Source organism: Hippocampus zosterae, chromosome 4, assembly GCF_025434085.1.
Source record: "Hippocampus zosterae strain Florida chromosome 4, ASM2543408v3, whole genome shotgun sequence".
NCBI classification, from domain to species: domain Eukaryota; kingdom Metazoa; phylum Chordata; class Actinopteri; order Syngnathiformes; family Syngnathidae; genus Hippocampus; species Hippocampus zosterae.
Genome location: NC_067454.1, coordinates 11,100,570 through 11,117,554, shown reverse-complemented (window position 1 = coordinate 11,117,554; position 16,985 = coordinate 11,100,570). Strand labels below are relative to the sequence as shown.

Genomic DNA, 16,985 nt, shown 5'->3' with positions numbered 1-16,985 from the left:
CAGGGTGTCCCCCGCCTACTGCCCGGAGACAGCTGGGATAGGCTCCAGCACCCACCGCGACCCTAGTGAGGATCAAGCGGCTCAGAAGATGGATGGATGGATGGATAGTTACCACTGCCTCCACAAGTTGCTCAATAAGCACTGATTGACTCTTGTTCATCCAAAACAGCCACTTCAGACTAGCGTGACGAGATTACAAGAATACTTCACATTTATTCAACAAGCTATAAACAAATCCACATTTGTGGTTGGCGTTAAGTAAAAAACAAAACAAACTTGCAAACAAAATTTAAATGGAAGTAAAAGTCAACTTAAACCAAGTTTTGTTTTTTCATTGTCCTCCATCTGTCTTTAAGATGGACATTTGTCCTGTCACCAAAGGAGTAATAAGACTTAATTTTGTGCCAGTTGCCCTCTCCAAATTTTTTGACTCCCTCCTTGAGCTTGCGGCTTTCCTCTTCTGTCCACATCTGTAACACAACAGTCAAATTACATAATACAAATCGTTAAATACCCCCCCCCCCACACACATATATATATATATATATATATGTATATATATATGTATGTGTGTGTACCGGTACATACACACGCACATGTTTATATGCAAACAGTGTTAACTTTAAAAAAAGGAAATAAACCAACAAAAAACAAGATCAATAAATTGCTTACCCTTTTCTTGATTCCTGATAATGAACTCCTGTCGGATGAATCTAATTAAAGAAAAACAATTTTAAAAAAATCAAGACCCAATAACACGGTAATATCAAATGGATTTTTTGCACTTGTACAACCATTGAAAAGTGCCTCTTCTTCAGCCCAAGTGACTTTGCTCTCCATGGCATTGCTGTACAGCGCCTTCCTGTCAACCAAAGATGCTATGCTAAAGAAGCAGCAAGTTGCATGTTCTGACAGTGATTCCCAACCACAGCTAAGAGACCATCCAGTGCACAGTGAGAAATTGTCCAATTGGGTTTGAAAATCATTTTCCGTTGACAGCAAAATCTATCCATCTATATCAGCAATGTATAGAGATGGGCAGAACTAAATACCACTTAAAGGCAAAGTCATGTAATTTAAAATTTTGAGTAAAATATGAAGTCATTATTTCCCCAGTATGATGAACCCCCACTTATGCGAATGACATTTGGCTTTTCAGATTGTTAGGGGAGAATCTGTTTTCTTTCTTGCTAAAAACTCACCTATTTGCTGCCTTTGGGCTCCGTCAAAGCTGTGCCTGTGCCTTTTCTGTTCTATGAATGGCAGCAGGTGGAGACAAGTTTATTGGACCATCTGTCATCTAATGAAGAGCATTGAATTGTTCTGCCTATCACCGTGTATAGCTGACAAAAACACGAACAAAGAGTTATTAGTGATTAAAATTTTAAAAAGTAATTTGAAAAAACAAATGAAGGGAAAATGGGTCATCTCTGATGGCACTCTTGTTGACCTCTCACAGCACACTTGTTGGGAATCACTGCTCTATCGACTTAAAAGGACATGTCATCAAGAGGAAAAAAAGAAATGCCACACCATTAATGGTTTCAAGTCAGAACATTTAGCAGGTAGATCCTCAACATGCCACTCTTAAGGTCCCATAAGCACACCTAATATATTTTTCACCTGAAAAAGAATGGTTCTCTGCTGAAAACAACTAACCATTTTGCACGAGAGGGGTCCTTGTTGGGAGTAGAATTTTTTTGAACGGTGGGGCGTTGATGATTCAAAGGCGAATTGTCCAGTGATGAGTCTGTGATTACGACGTCACCTTTATTTCTGAAATACCTGCAAGAATGTTAGGATTGTTATATATCCCCGCCAGCAGGGACACTCTGTCATACGGCACAATTTGTACTTACTTGCTCGTCAGGGCGCTGCTGCGTTTTCTCGCTGGAGAGTTATCGGTAGCAGGAGAGTCCGGCACAATGTCGACATTGTCTGATGGCGACTCTTCCGATTCCGTGCACTTTCTACATGTGCATACACGTCAATAAAGAGAAGAACTGTTGTGAGGAAAACGGAAAAAATAAAAAACTTCCAACGCTTGTAAGAATATTGGCACTTACCCATCAGGCAAAGTTGGGATATGACATGCTCCTTCTGAGACTTGCTTGCTAGATGCTGAGCTAGATGTTTGTTCTTCAGGTTGTGGAGATGCCTCAACATCACTAGTGCAAGATCAAGAAAGCAAACGTTTCAAATCCTACATTAGTGATAAACTAACTTTATTGCAAGTTAGGGTGTCGTTCTCTCCTACAAGTGTTAGTAACACCCAAATTATTCGTAGATGACAATAACTGGTTCAATGAACCCCATCAAATATTTTTTTTTGCAATGTCGGAGGAAAATGGAATATTCACATCTCAAGTCACGTTCCACGAACAATTATACCTGCTCTTTGACAATGCATCTGTGGTGGCCGATTGAGGTCTTTTCAGCGGGATGTCCTTCATATCCGTTTGACAGGCTACAGTTTGCAACCGCGCCGGCTCATCTGTTCTGACTGCAGCCTCTTGCTCCTGAGAGTTAGCAAGCAACAAGCTTGCTTGACTGTCCGGTTCCACAATCATCTTTGCCATGTCGTGAAAGTGCCGTTTCCTTGTCGAGAGCCATATTCTGTTCCTGCCTGTGTTTTGCGTTGAATTGCTCTTGGACTGGGGAGGGGCATCTGTTTGTGTGGGAGGGGCGGCTGGGGCAGCTTCAAGGGGGCTGCCAGAGTCTCTCTGGAAAAGCTCTTGGCTCTCCGAGTTTTCACTTGTGTCCCCTTTGTCAGGAGCTGCGAGAGTGGCTTCATTTTCAACTTCTTCTTCCAGCTGAGAAAATGGTATCGTGACCTCACCCGCAGCCAAAGCCTGGTAGGCAATCTCAAGTCTCTCCTTCGAAATAACAGAATGGTCGCTAGAAGTTCGAGGAGAACAATGCGGATGCCAATGTGACCAATATTCGTTATGTTGTTTAAAAAATAGACTCAACCATTTTTGAAAATAATTCACAGTAAGTGCAAGTGATCTACGAACCTACCATATCATAAGCTGGGCGTTAACTTCCGCACTGGTGGAGGGGGCACATTTATCTGGCTCATTGGTTGTCGTGCCCTTGTCGCTTTGCTTGTCAAGTTCATTGATGAGCTGTTTTGCAATCTGGTACAAATATGAAACATAAAAATCCAAATTCAGTATCACTGCTACTTGCAAATATGACTGATCAAAAGATGACATGATGGATTGTTGCTAATAACTGGCTGTCGGCTAATTATTAGCAACTAAATTGCTAATGTTTATGTGGGCAGGCTGTGCAAACTACTTGCATTTTTATGCTGTCCACTTAATCACTTGGGTGCTACTTGACACAGAGTTCCCATGTCCGGTTGTTTAACACGTACCTTGTCAAGAAACGGAACAGAGAATGGGCAGAATTCCCGGCAAAAGGCAAGAATCTGGTCCTTTAACTGTTTGAATTCCATTTCCTCGATGACTTGATGCTTGTTGCTTCTCTGACGGATGAGCTCCATGAAAATCTTTTTCTAAGGGGCAAATTATTTATTTGTTATATTCCAGGGTCAATGAGGGTGCCACTGCCAAACTTAATTAGACTTTTGTCATACTGTGCCCTAATTAGCGAGTTTGTCTTCTCTCCAATTAGGTTAAAAAAAAGACAATGAAGCAGTTTTATTGCCAACATGGCAGTTTCGAAAGAGAACTCACCTTGGCAGATTTAGGAAAATGGCGCAGCACCTCTTTTGCTTTATCAAACTCTTTGTTCTTAATGAAAAGCTTCACAAGCTGAAGAGAGAAACAAAACATACTTACATACATAAAACTTACAGGTAGCTTACCTTATATCTAAATGTAAAATGGAATCAGACTTAGTCATTCAAGTTGGGGCTGCCTGTTTTTACATGGTAAAATTAAGCGGTTACATTTGAAAGTTTAGGATATTGTAACATTACTTGAAACTAAGGCTGAATGATTTTGTAAAATAATGGAATAATGACCCCCCCCATCCAATATTGTGATTGTGATTTAATATTTGATCTTTTTTTCAAAGTCCTCTTCCAGGTAAGGGCTATAAATTGAAATGTCATCACAAATTGGATTTTTGCTTCTCTCGATCTTATAAACATAATCAAGAACAGTCTGGACTTATTTTCATTTATTGTTTTATATTGCACTTATTTAGTTTATTCTCGTTCCAAATTTATTTTCTGGCATATTATCTTTCTAATTGAGTTTTCAAGAATTGAAGTAATTTTACAATGCAATACATGCTGATTTATATAGCGCTTTCACAACAGCGTGTACCAACACATATCTCCACATGATATGGCACAAAACAAAACAGCCGAGGTTTAGCCCAGTAAGTCCCAAGAACTTGTGAAAAATAAAAACAGAACAACAAAATAACCTGAACTAAAGTCATGAATCAGATTATATAACTCAAGTTTCATGAAACAATATTTGAACGAGTAGACTGCACTTCATCTAGACACTATGTAAATAAATAAAGAAATATACCAACCGACTAAAACGAAGCAGAGGTTGTGCCCCCCCCCCCAAAAAAAAATAGTTGCAGCCTTGGCATTTTGAACATTGCATTGTATGACATAGTGATGTCGATTTAAATTCCATCAATTGCTGAGCCATACTTTTTATGGTGACATTTCAACACTAGAAGTAATTTCTTTTCTAGTTCCATTATTTCCTGGAGGAAAATCTGTTCGTGACCAAGAAATTGAACCAGTGACCAATGTGTTGAACTGTACTGGTACCATTATATGAAGTACATGTTATGAACTATGTATATTTAGAGATCATTGTTTTAACATACCATCTCCTTCACTAAGAAGCAAATATTTTTCAAGTCCTTTTGTGAAACATCACTTGACCCATGCAGACTTTCCAGCAGCGTAAGGGCTGATTCCAAAGGGCATAGTGAACCATTGTTCTCAAAAGTCATATCTGAAATGACAATTCAGCAATGAGAATGCAGTTCGGCCACAATGCATTTTCAGATGAGGAAGTATTGCCATGTTCTTATTGTTTTTCTATCGGTGTGTGGTGCATTGATATGACAACCACGGAACACCCCACAGACGCAGGCCCGCACACACAGACACACGCAAATTTCTGTCGCAGTATCAAGATTAGCCTGTGAGAGGCAGTAGAGTGCTAAGGGCCATCTGGACCGCCCGAAAATACAAAGAAAAAGTAGTACTGGTAGTCAAAATAAAAGCTAGTCCTACTCTTAGCTTATATTGCAATTACAATGTGCTTACTAACTTCTTTTGCATGTAACCTGCTTTACTGGTGCAAATTCATGGCAGTGCCTAACAATGAATAAATTGCAGTCTCACCGAGTTTTTCACCCTCATTTACTCGGGAGAGTAACTGCATTACAAAAACCTTTTTTGGCATCACATCACTTGCTGCCACAGGACGGGCCATGATACCTGCAAAACACAGATATAAAATGTATTTGTATAGCACCTTTCAAAATTTACTGTACTCATTTTATATGAATATTATGGATGGAATCTTTTTTTTTTTTAAATAATGACTTTACTTGTCACTAGACAGGTCGGTATCAAGTGACCTTGATTACCTTGTCTTTCTTCTGAATAAATACAGAAATAAATACATTTAGGATAAACCCTTGAGAGCTCATGTATGAAAAAGGTGAAGAGAACGGACATTTATGTCATAAACGAGGTTTTTTCCCCATTTTAGTTCTTCGGTTTCCCTTAACTATAACAACCTTGCGTATCAACTATCCCATAGTTGATAGTTACTATTGTGTTTCAATTTCAGCTGTAATGTATTTTGAGATATTTGGGTACATAACTTGTAACAGTCTAGTTATTTTTGAAACACATATTGTAGCACTTTCGATTTAAAAGAAGGAAAAATAAAGGAAACACAAATTAGGAGATCTCATTGTGCTGAAAAAAGATTTCATTTTTCAACTACAACTTTGTTATGACTTACTGGTTCTTGAGGATATCAAAGTCATTTACAAATTGCAACCTTAATGCAATACATTTGCACATCAGCTTCTCCCCACGTACTATATGTCGTTTCAAAAGAAAAGTTGCGATTCAAGTTATAATGTTATTCAACAGACGTCACATCTTAAACAGCAAACGTCATTAACGAAGTTTGACACTCAATAAACCCAATTTAACTAATCAAAGTTGTGTTTGGAGGCCAAGCAGCAAAACAAAGCGAGTTAGTTGGCACTTACTTTGGATCACTTGTCTTACTTCACAAAAGCCTTGGTATTGATCATCATCAAACAACTGTAACGCCAGTGATATATAATGATCCACAAGCCAGCGGTTGACGAGAGATTCTTCTCTTTCCGTATGTTGATCTTCCTCCGCCATGTTCGAACTGCAGCGACGTAACGGATGTCGGTCGCGAAGAAACGTCTGCGTGTGTGTGTGTGTGTGCGTGTGCACTGTTCATGCGCTTGTTTACCCAGCCAAGGCGGGAAAAGTATAGAGGTTAATGTATTCTCCGAGTGTAGTTTGCCAGGTATCAAGGGTAACATGCGAACCGCAAAACTATAAAATAAAAAAAAACCTCATCAAACATAAATGCAATCGACTGGTAGAGTTCTGGGCTTGTGCTGTTACCGGCAAAAAAAAAAACAAAATGAAGAGAATAAAATTACCCTGACAGATTAAGATTAGGAACGTGTTTATGTCTGAAACACTTCCGGGAGAACCTTGGTCAATGATTTCGAGAGCACACGATTCATTGGAACGCCCCCGCTGGCTTGGAGGAAGAAGTCAGTCAACGAACCTCTGTTTTCGTCGGAATTAATTTTAATTTGACATGTCGAAGTGATTATGTGGTTTGATTAAATTTGGCAAGTAGAGAGACTCTGTATTTTGCCTGGCATTGTCAAAAGTACAACCTGTAACTCCTTAATTTATTCATCGTTCATATAACGGGTGAAACTCAGAAATTTAAGACGGAACTTTAATATCATCATTTAAATGTTTATTTAAAATGACATTTAACATGACATAAGATTGACACATATATTTAATTTTAAATAATCAAAACAATCCATTTATAACATGATGATGGAAAACTTTATACGATCATAAACAGGACTTGTTCTTGAGGGAAGATTCTCTCAAATGAACGGGGAATAAACTTTGTTCGGCATCGTGTCTAAGTGACAAAATCCAATTACGCCACTGTAATGTAATGGTACATGGACTATAAATACAATCACCAATAATAATAATCACCCCTTGTGGATTCTGCTAACCTGGTAAAGGAATCCTAGTAGTCATCTTCCTATAATAATGGCCTGACCCCCCCCCCCCCCCCCAAAACACAAAAACATTATATACATTTCGAAATACCCATCCATTTGTGCCATATCACGTGGAAATATTATATATATATATATATATATATATATATATATATATATATATATATATATATATATATATATATCCACGCACACACATACACACTCATCAAAATATTACTACGGCCATTATTTTAAGGTCACAATGTGTTTTCATCATCAGCGTAGTCATCACACAGCACCGTCCTACTCGATACAGCCATTTGCTTATTCTCAGCCAAAACCATCTACTATTTGACAAGCTCAGTATAAAATAAACATGCTGATGTTCTGACATTCACTTGTGTTTAAACTGTTTCATCAGAAATTTTGAGATTTTATTTATTTATTTTAAATCAAGCTGTTCTAATTGGGCAGAAACTTTTTCCTGAGCGGGATTATGAGTATCAATGAGCTGAATGTTTTGGGAGTTTTATAACAGTTCCTTTGAGGTTGTATTTGTTGTCAGAATTGCATTGTAGGTCAATCATATGCTCTTGTGGGCCCTCCACTGTTTAATTTAATGTCATTCATGTTGCAGCCAAAAAGTGGATATAGTGGATACATAGACTTGACTAATGCTTAGCTGGCCTTCATTCCCATTTAAGTTACACCACATTGTGCCTGATACTTTTGAGAGATGTCCTGAATAATTGCAAAACATTGACAGAAAAACTCTGACTGCATCATATCAGAACAAAATGGTTGCTCACACAATAAGAGAAATGAGGTCTGCGCGAATAAAACTCCCCTGATAGTAGTTTGTTCTGTGTGCCAGTGTTTTACATTCGTCGCACAGCATCTATATAGCAAACCATTTATAGTGTAAACAATGAGGAAGTAAGACTCCTTCCCCTGCCAACCACAGTGGAGAACAAGTCCAGCACATGGAGAGAAAGTAACTTCTGGTTATGACAATACTTTAATGAGTGCCTTTAAAATCTTAACTCAAGCCTTACTTATCCAGAAAAAAAAGTCCTACTAGTTCATGGAGGGACAAATAAAATGAGGGGAAAGGATCATTCATGAGTAGGAATTCACTTGACAGGATGATGTTGAAAGGCATTAAGTGTTCTAAAAATCAGTGGAAAATGTTTGCTTGTTTCCAGGCTTGATACTTTGGGACAAATGGGAGATTCGAGTACGTTGAACGTGCGAAGCATACGCAGTGTTGCAGTTCAACAGTGTGGCTCTTGCCAACGACTCTGTGTGGGTCGTCCTCCACGACATGACAGCACATGATAGACGAACACGATGCAAAGCCACCGCATTCCAAAAGTTTGCTGTCGCAGGGAGCTTGCAAAGCTTTCTGAAATGCTGTCAGCTCTTCTGCACACACACGACCTTTCTGGTTTCCAGAAGAGGGAGCCACTTGGACAGCAGCTGGGGGATGCTGGTCCTCTTGAGCCATTGTCAGGCAATAGAGCAGCATATATAGTCAAACTCGGTTCAGGGAAGATGAAACTTGACTCCCCCTCCAAAAATTGTCTCCGGTGAGTCAGGTATACAATGATAGATATTCATCAAAAAACACATTGTTTATGGTCTGGCCCAAGTAACAACCCAGAGATAAATAATGACGCTGAACATTAAACATGGCAAAAAGCCATTCATCCCTGTGGAAGAAGAAAGAGGCTTGTTACTGACAATCTGGTCCTCCTTTTGTCTGGAGAGGCTGAGGCTGATTGCACACATGCAAATCAAAGCAGTACACTTCCACTTGTTGTGCGTCTGGTGTGCTGGACTCACTCAAGTGTCGTATTAGTGCGTATCCTTTGTGTGGCTCCTCCATTAAAATCTGCAATGACGCTGCTCGCCTCCAATGTCCAATATTTACTTTGAATCTCATCAGCATCGCCCAAAAAAACAAACAAAAAAAAGGGAAGCTGTGTGCGACAAGAGCAGGGGTTGATGGCCTCAAAAAGGAGTAAAAGACTCACTAAGAGTTATTGACTGCATGCGTCACCACACAAACCAAAAATCTTCCAGCAATAAATTGGTGAGTATGGCCAGGCAGTGGAGGTGGCTGAAGTCCTGCAGTCCCGCTGGAGCACCTTGTGACCCACACAGGAAAGCCATCCCCAGGTGAGCTCATGTCCATCCCATCGCCTTCTTTAGAGTCTCATTACAGTAGCACATTTCCCTCAGACGGAAAACTCGGACCCAGGGCGGCGAGCTTGTGTCAAGCGCTTCAAGCGACGCAGATGCAGCCCCGTGAACGGGTTGCACCACAGCAGGGAAGGCGGACCGCCAAACACGGCTTTCATGCCGTCCCATCTGGTGCGACGCTCCCAGGTGGGCTTCTCGTTTTTAAGACGTTCAATCTCCTGCAAGACGCCCACACATGCTTTTTGAATGAAATGCTCATCAAACGATATGGATACGTGGATCATGGTGAAACAAAGGATGGGCATAACAACTGTTAAACATTTAGTTGATTGCATGGAATTGATCGTTGAAGAAATGGAGTTCACTTTGACAAAAACCATCCTCGCCACAAATATACTGTTCTTGCCCACTATGGGAAGTTGAGTACAATCCATTCTATGACAAATTGAAATTCAATTTGAACCAGCAATTTAACAAACCACATGAACAAGGAATGGCGCTGTTGGATTACAACGGAATAAATACCCCTCTCTGTTGTGAATGCTTTTAGTTTCTTTTCATTGCATTCTAACAAGGGCATTTTCTGTTGACTAATCACTAAACAGCAGCCTACATAAGCAAACCCTACTGCAGCTCCAAAATGAACGATCCAGCTTGGCTGGAAACAATGGGTTCCCATTATAAAGGCATGCGCCCAAGTGCTGGCGTGGTACGTGGTGGATACTGACCGTCTCGTCGTTGCAGATGGAGTGGATCTGCGTACCGAACATGACCGCAGTGAAAGTGAGGAAGAGGATGGCTTCGAGACAGAGGAATATCAGTAGAAGCACAGAAACCCCGGGGGAGAATTCGCTGCACTCTGCGATGGATCAGATAAAAAACAACAGTCAGATCCTCAAGGCTTTTTTTCACCATTTTCCTCTAAAGACAGTGGCACCATTTTGTGATCACTGTTGCGCAATGGCAACATAACACAAGATAACATAACATGCTTGCTTTCAGGTTATGATCATCCCCCCCTGTTAAATGACAGCGAAATGGGGGGCACTTACCATTCCACTGCACTTTAATACACGTGAAAAAGTGCATACCACTGAGGCCAAGTGCATGAGCGGAAATCAACGCAATGTACATCTGAGGAAAAAGCAACCAGTTCATTAATTTATCAATTTGAAGTTTTTAAATACAGATTTGCGTTTACTAAGAAATCCGTTGTCAGTGAATGGACTCCGTTTAGTTCATTAGTGCACTTACAGTGAAAAGGACAAAGAATCTCTGATTCTTTTCTCCTACACAGTTATTGACCCAGGGACAGTGATGATCCATCTTCCGGATGCATCTTTTACAAATACTGCAAGCCGGTGACAGAAAATAGTGATGAACGATGCAGTGGATGCTGATTTCTAAGTTAAGTGTGGACAGACCTGCAGTGGTGCGCTCTCTCAGGCTTGATGCTGCAGCACTTTGGGCACTTGTAGATTACCTCACCAGGTTTTAGCTGCAAGCTCTCCATGTACTCCTTGGTCGCATTGCCTTTTGGAACTGCACCCTATAGAATCAACAGGCGGATCAATCCCCAACGTGAACGGTACTCAGTGGAGCCCAGACTTTCCCAAGGCCCAAGTATTACCAAAAGAGTAAGAAAATTATTGTGGAGGACCATATTTTGTGGTTTCTGTTTCTGATTTCTGTTGCTGGTCCCTCTCTCTGGAATGACTTCCCACTGAACATTTGGCAAGCCTCCTCGCTGCCCATCTTCAAAGCCCTCCTCAAAACTCACTTGTATTCTTTGGCATTCGACTCAGCATGACTTAGATTTGTTCTTGGTTTTACTGTTTGGTGCTTTCTACCGACTTTATTACCGATTTGTCTTACTGTTTATTGTGCATATTAAATTGCTCCATGTACAGCACTTTGTATGCAGCGATGGCTGTTTGAAAGTCCTCTATAAATACCGTTGACTTGTTGATTTACAAATTGTGTGCACTTCCATATACTGTACTCCCACACCGTCTACTTACCGGATCCGACAACATGGTGCGCAGATGTGAAGCCAGAGCGAGCACGGCGAGGGCATTGAAGGTGGCACCGTTTAGCAAAGAATACCAGAAGTTCTTGGCAGGTAGCAGCATGACAAAGTTGACAACAAATTCAGCATAGAGCACCAGGAACCAGGTCATGCTGGCGCACACCATGCCGCAGCTGTCCTGGATGAACCACAGCGTGCGGTTCCCGGCTGTGTGGTCGGCGTGGGTGCCGCCAACAATCACTCCGGCTGCCAGGCTGCCTGACTCGACGTCACTACCCGCTGACAGCAATGGGTGGTGCTGCTCCATATCTCGCAGCCGGTGGTTTGAAGAGTGCATCCTGGACTCTGGAGGGCAACAAATTGCCTTGCATTAATATCATTTGTTAGAAATGCATGATTGTAGACTGCTCTAATGCATCCCCTCTAAATGCATGTCGTAGGGAATTTTGTGTCAAACCAACCAAAAGTGATAGTGGTATAATGTAAACAAAGGTTCTTCGACATTAACGGTGGCCTGATTTCCGAGGCCACCCAAAATTCAATGACACTGGCCTGACTGGGCCAGTGCACATTACTTCATAAATAGTATTACATCAACACATTCTTGCCTTTATAATCTTTATTTGTCAATATTTTGACTTTTATGTGATGAATGCAGAATTTATTCGGCTGCTATGATCAGGAGTCACATTCTCAATAAAGACTAGTAAGCCTGCTCCAGAAGCAGAAATGCATGCGCAAACCACGAGATTACCACCAACAATGGTTCACAGACGGGCTTGTGTGTTTTGGACCAGATTGGATTTTGCAAATGACAGAGATGAGCCACAAAAGTTTTACGGACTAATGAGACCAAAGTGATGCAAAAGCCAGCGTATGGAGAAAGAAAGGATCATCTTATGATCTAAAACACACATGCTGAACTGTGAAACATGGTGGAGGTAATGTCACATTTTGGGATTGCACGGCTGAGTCCAGAACAGGCTTACGAGCCTTTATTGATGATTTACCATGAAATAAAAACTGGACTTCTGAACTTTTGTCTGATCCTTTTTTTTTCCATCTTAAACCAAAATGTCTTCAGTGTAATCCACAAATTTCAGCATGTCAGCAGAAATTATTCTCTGATTTCTATAATCATTCATAAAAGGACACTAGTTATCTTTTGTTATTTACAAACATCTGCCTTTACTTTGAAAAACGATGACGGAATCACCACCGGAATCAATAAACCGCTAAAAATGAGTAAAACAAAACATGATATGACAAATCCTTGAATTAATGGACAATAAATGAGTGTCTCGCTCTACTTGTAATAAGCAATTTTGGACAATTTACTGGGGTCAAAACTTTATCCATTAAGAAGTAAATTATCCTCTAAGCATCTCAATTTCTCTGATCTCATACTTTCGTCAACAGCACTTAAACACTCCCATTATCTTAAAAACACACGCTATGCTTCACAGGTTCTTTTTGTTTGGCCACCTTCACTCAATGTATGATGAATTTAAAATTGGCCAGAGAGTCTTTGGGAAGGTTGTCATCCTCAGGTGCAATGATTGATGAAGAACACACTTCAACACGTGTTATGGGGATTCATCACTCGAGAATGGCCTCGATTAGTCATCTTGCTAAAATGTGGATCACGATTTTATAGCCAATCTCCAAAGTACCCCCGTGTGCTTGTGGCTGTACAGGGGGACAGAAAACAACAAAGGTTTCCTCTTGTACGTATAAAGAATGTCCAAGTTGCAACAAAACATTCTGGTTCGACTCCACAAACCATGCTGGTAGTTTCAAGATCAATCAATGGACCTCTTTGTAAGTGATCCTGCAGCAGAAGTGCATGAGGCGCTAATGATCCTTGTTCCTTTCTGCTGCCTTACAGCATTCACTGAGATAAAGCCAACAAAGCGAATACAACATTGGCAGAGCGAATAACCCGAAAAGCCTTCTCTGACCAAATTAGCAGAATAAAATCAGCGGTCTATTCCCATTGTCTCAAAGGGTTTATTAGGTTACAGCTACAGACTGCTTTTAAGCCCTTCTTTGCTTTCACCTTATATCAATATCAACATGGCTTCTTTCCATAAAACACCCACTTTAATCTGAGACCCCTCCAATCACTGGCCATGACGCTGGGGGGGATTCAATGCACCACAGTAAAAGCTCCAAATACAAAAAGGCAATAAAGGCAAAGAAGTGGAACGGCCAGGTTAATCATCTGACGTGAATCAAATTGAGTATGCAGACATCTGTTGAGTATGCAGACAAATTGAGTATGCAGACATCTGTGCTAAACTGTTAAGACATGTTTAGCACTGGTAACCAAACTGTTTTTCTGCTTGATAGGACTGTCGGCTGATGCAGCTATTTAACAGCTTTTGTGAAGGAACGATGTAGATATGATGTGTCAAGTACATTGGCTTGTACTTTTTGATAAGCACTGAAGTGAGGACCCAATGACACTTAACAATAGCTCATGGGGATAATGCAAATCTAAAAAGCATCTACAAACTCTTGGAATCCCCTGCACCAACAGACAAATTGGCCACAAAATGTGACAAGATTCTCATTCAAGCCACAACATGATAAAAAACAAGGTGTCCAAGACCAACATCAAACAAACAACTACATGATGCCACTTGACAGAATGCGCAATTCCCCATGAACTGCTCGTAGTCAGCAAAGATTTCAATTAATGAGATGACACCGGTGGTGTTGATTCAAATAGGCCTGCCCTGTTGAAAAAAATATATAATAAATAAATGTTTATTTCTCACTTTTCTAATTAGCCTCAGACCGGCTAGCTGCCATACTATTGTTTAACATTAGTGATTGATTTAATATTATTGTTGTGTGAGAGCTACTGTTTAAGAAAGCGTGACGTGCATCAGCAAAACAACATTCATTACATGTCATCTTCCCAGTTAAAAGAGTGTTTAAAGGTTATGAAATACTAATATTAGAATGGCATCTTAGAAATGACAGCTAATCTATCCATCCATGTGTATGTGCTTAGCAGCAGTCTCGAAATGGCTGTCAGCAGTGAATTTGAGTGTTCAGGAAACCTGTCATCATCATTTCCACATTCAGGTTCCTCCTGCTTGGCACTGATTGCCGAACGCAAGGAATGTCACTCTTCAAGCTTTGACAGAGCAGATACGCTAACATGATGGCTTCAGAAATGACAAAAATTAAGTGTTACCTACCTAGTATGTTGCCTCCTTACAATAACATGCCTTTATGTATGACTTCAGTATGTGATTCGGAATAGGTGTCCAGATTATCAGGAAGATGGAAAAGGAGACCCCTGAAACAGAGAATGGGTTCAATCTGGCTTTAGTAAATATCTTGTTGGGGTCACAGTGAGCTGGAGCCTATCCTCGCGGACTTTCGTAAGAGGCAGGATACACTTCTATACTTGTCGCTCGTCAATCGCAGGGCACTTTCAGATACATTTTCACACCAAATGAAAAAGAAAATCTGGGCCAACATGCATGTTTTTGCAATGTGGGAGGAAGATAGAGGACCGGCAAAAAAGAAAATAAATTACTCCATAAATCTTTACCACGCTGCCATGGTTAAAAGATAACATTTAACACACGAAAGTTAACGTTGGCTGTACAACATGTTCGCATTGTTCAACGCTCACTTCTTGTCAGACGTTTGTTTCCTTGCAGTCAAATAGCTCAAATTCGACAAGGAAATTGTCTGACTCGTTTTCCACGCCAATGATAACAATTTGTAACTATTGTGGCACAGACCGTAATCCGTCTTTAATGATTTTGGACGCCCACAGAACAGAACATCACATCACACCGTACCTTCCATACCACTCAAGCGAAGCAACACAGATTGGAGCCCCTCCCCGCATCGAGAGCGACAAAATCATCATCTTCTCATTTCCCATATTTTCTGAGCAAGTGCCCGTCTACTAAAACAAGTGTTGCGCTCCCCACGGTGCGACAGAGTTAGCCGAGTTTACCAACTTGTCTAAATGACATGTGTTAAGGTCGAGAGTGTAAACAAACCTCTGCCGCGAAATGATAGTTGCTTGACATTCCATATGCTACCGGACAGGTGGCTATATTTCGCTAGCTAACTAGCGAGCTGCTTTGCTAGCCTTACTACTACCGCATCATGCGCGCGACGACTGCTAAAAGGTGTCATTTTCCCATCGACGTACCTTAATATTCCTGACATCGTCGTTCGGGGACGTCTTCTAAATTCATTCTGAGCGATTCACAATGGGTGGACTGCACCTCGGGGATGACTACCGGAGCCGCGGAGGGGGCAGCAACACATCCCATCAACCATTGTCGGAGTTTCCGGGATTCGGTTCTTCGCCAATAACTGAAAGGAGGACAATGTTTGACCCAACAGCGCTACCCGATGGGTTGTGATACAATTGCAAGTGATATACTGTATTTCCGACAGAGGGCGGTATTGGTTTGTGAAAGAGTTCGACACGTCCTATAATAATGGAAATGAATTATCAGTGGTTGAAGTAATGATTGCAATTTATTTTCTATTTTTTAATCTGCTTAACCTCACGAGGGTCGCAGGTGTGCTGGAGCCTATCCCAGCTGTCTTCGGGCAGTAAGCGGGGTACACCTTGAACTGGTTGACAGCCAATCACAGGGCACATATTGACAAACATTCACAGTCACAGTCACACCTCGGGACAATTTAAAATGTTCAATATATCTACCATGCATATTTTGTGAATGTGGGAGGAAAGTGGAGTACCCAGAGAAAACCCACGCAAGCACGAGGAGAAAATGCAAACACCAAACAGGAAGGCCGGGCCTGGAATCAAATCCTTCACCTCTGCATTGTGATGCCGACACACTAAACAGTATCACCGGGCCGCTTGTAGCAATGCAAACAATTGAAAATATGTCAAAAATTATGTTTCTTAGGTGGGGAAATGCTTTTATTTTATTCCCCTAAAAACGACAACCTTTATTCCTAAAAATGTATCCTCATTACATTACAGCTTCTCTTCTTTAACATATATTAATAATTACTTTCTGAATGTTTTATCTTGATTGAGTAGAATTATCTTTCTCTACTTTGTTTGAATTAGTTCGAATACAAAACATGTTTCTGACAATAACGATCAGTTTGAATTAGTACTGTCAGAGAGGTATTCGTTTGAGAATATGTTTGTATTACTGTGACCTATGTAGTGTATAACTGCACTCCATGAGACAGACAGTTCCCAAAATGACCAGATTGATGTTTAAAAGGAAGATATACTTGGTCAGGTCAAGTACATAATGGATCATTTGAGCAATTTTTGCTGATCGTTTCCCGGCATTACTACTAAATGTCAACACTTGTAGCTCATATGAAACTTAGACTCTGAAACGTCACAAAATGAAGCAAGAGTGCATTAAAGTGTCACTGTGCCACCATTCAGAACACACCCTTCACCCTATTCTGACTACTGATCCAGTCAGTGATGCAACCA

The 16,985-nt window shown here is 40.7% G+C and overlaps 2 protein-coding genes across 4 annotated transcripts; both read right to left on the bottom strand.

Moving 5' to 3' along the window:
* Positions 1 to 190: 190 nt before the first annotated feature.
* On the bottom strand, positions 191 to 6,666 carry terfa (telomeric repeat binding factor a). 2 transcript variants are annotated; one of them, XM_052062864.1, is made up of 13 exons: positions 6,241 to 6,666; positions 5,354 to 5,449; positions 4,828 to 4,958; positions 3,705 to 3,782; positions 3,383 to 3,523; positions 3,022 to 3,140; positions 2,392 to 2,898; positions 2,067 to 2,168; positions 1,860 to 1,970; positions 1,660 to 1,785; positions 795 to 862; positions 673 to 713; positions 191 to 470 (listed from the first exon to the last, which is right to left on the bottom strand). In XM_052062864.1, the coding sequence occupies exons 1-13, from the start codon at positions 6,380 to 6,382 to the stop codon at positions 312 to 314; spliced, it is 1,821 nt and encodes a 606-aa protein (XP_051918824.1). In that variant the 5' UTR covers positions 6,383 to 6,666; the 3' UTR covers positions 191 to 311. The 2 variants fall into 2 exon arrangements, 1 of the variants encoding a protein (XP_051918824.1); XR_007962014.1 differs by lacking the exon at positions 191 to 470 and adding an exon at positions 1,203 to 1,253 and having other exon boundaries at positions 667 to 713.
* Positions 6,667 to 7,032: 366 nt separating this feature from the next.
* Positions 7,033 to 15,864, bottom strand: zdhhc7 (zinc finger DHHC-type palmitoyltransferase 7). 2 transcript variants are annotated; one of them, XM_052062923.1, is made up of 8 exons: positions 15,696 to 15,861; positions 14,719 to 14,819; positions 11,499 to 11,851; positions 10,902 to 11,026; positions 10,732 to 10,828; positions 10,530 to 10,611; positions 10,206 to 10,336; positions 7,033 to 9,695 (listed from the first exon to the last, which is right to left on the bottom strand). In XM_052062923.1, the coding sequence occupies exons 3-8, from the start codon at positions 11,841 to 11,843 to the stop codon at positions 9,513 to 9,515; spliced, it is 963 nt and encodes a 320-aa protein (XP_051918883.1). In that variant the 5' UTR covers positions 11,844 to 11,851; positions 14,719 to 14,819; positions 15,696 to 15,861; the 3' UTR covers positions 7,033 to 9,512. The 2 variants fall into 2 exon arrangements, with proteins under 2 accessions (XP_051918883.1, XP_051918884.1); XM_052062924.1 differs by lacking the exon at positions 14,719 to 14,819 and having other exon boundaries at positions 15,696 to 15,864.
* Between the last annotated feature and the right edge of the window lie 1,121 nt (positions 15,865 to 16,985).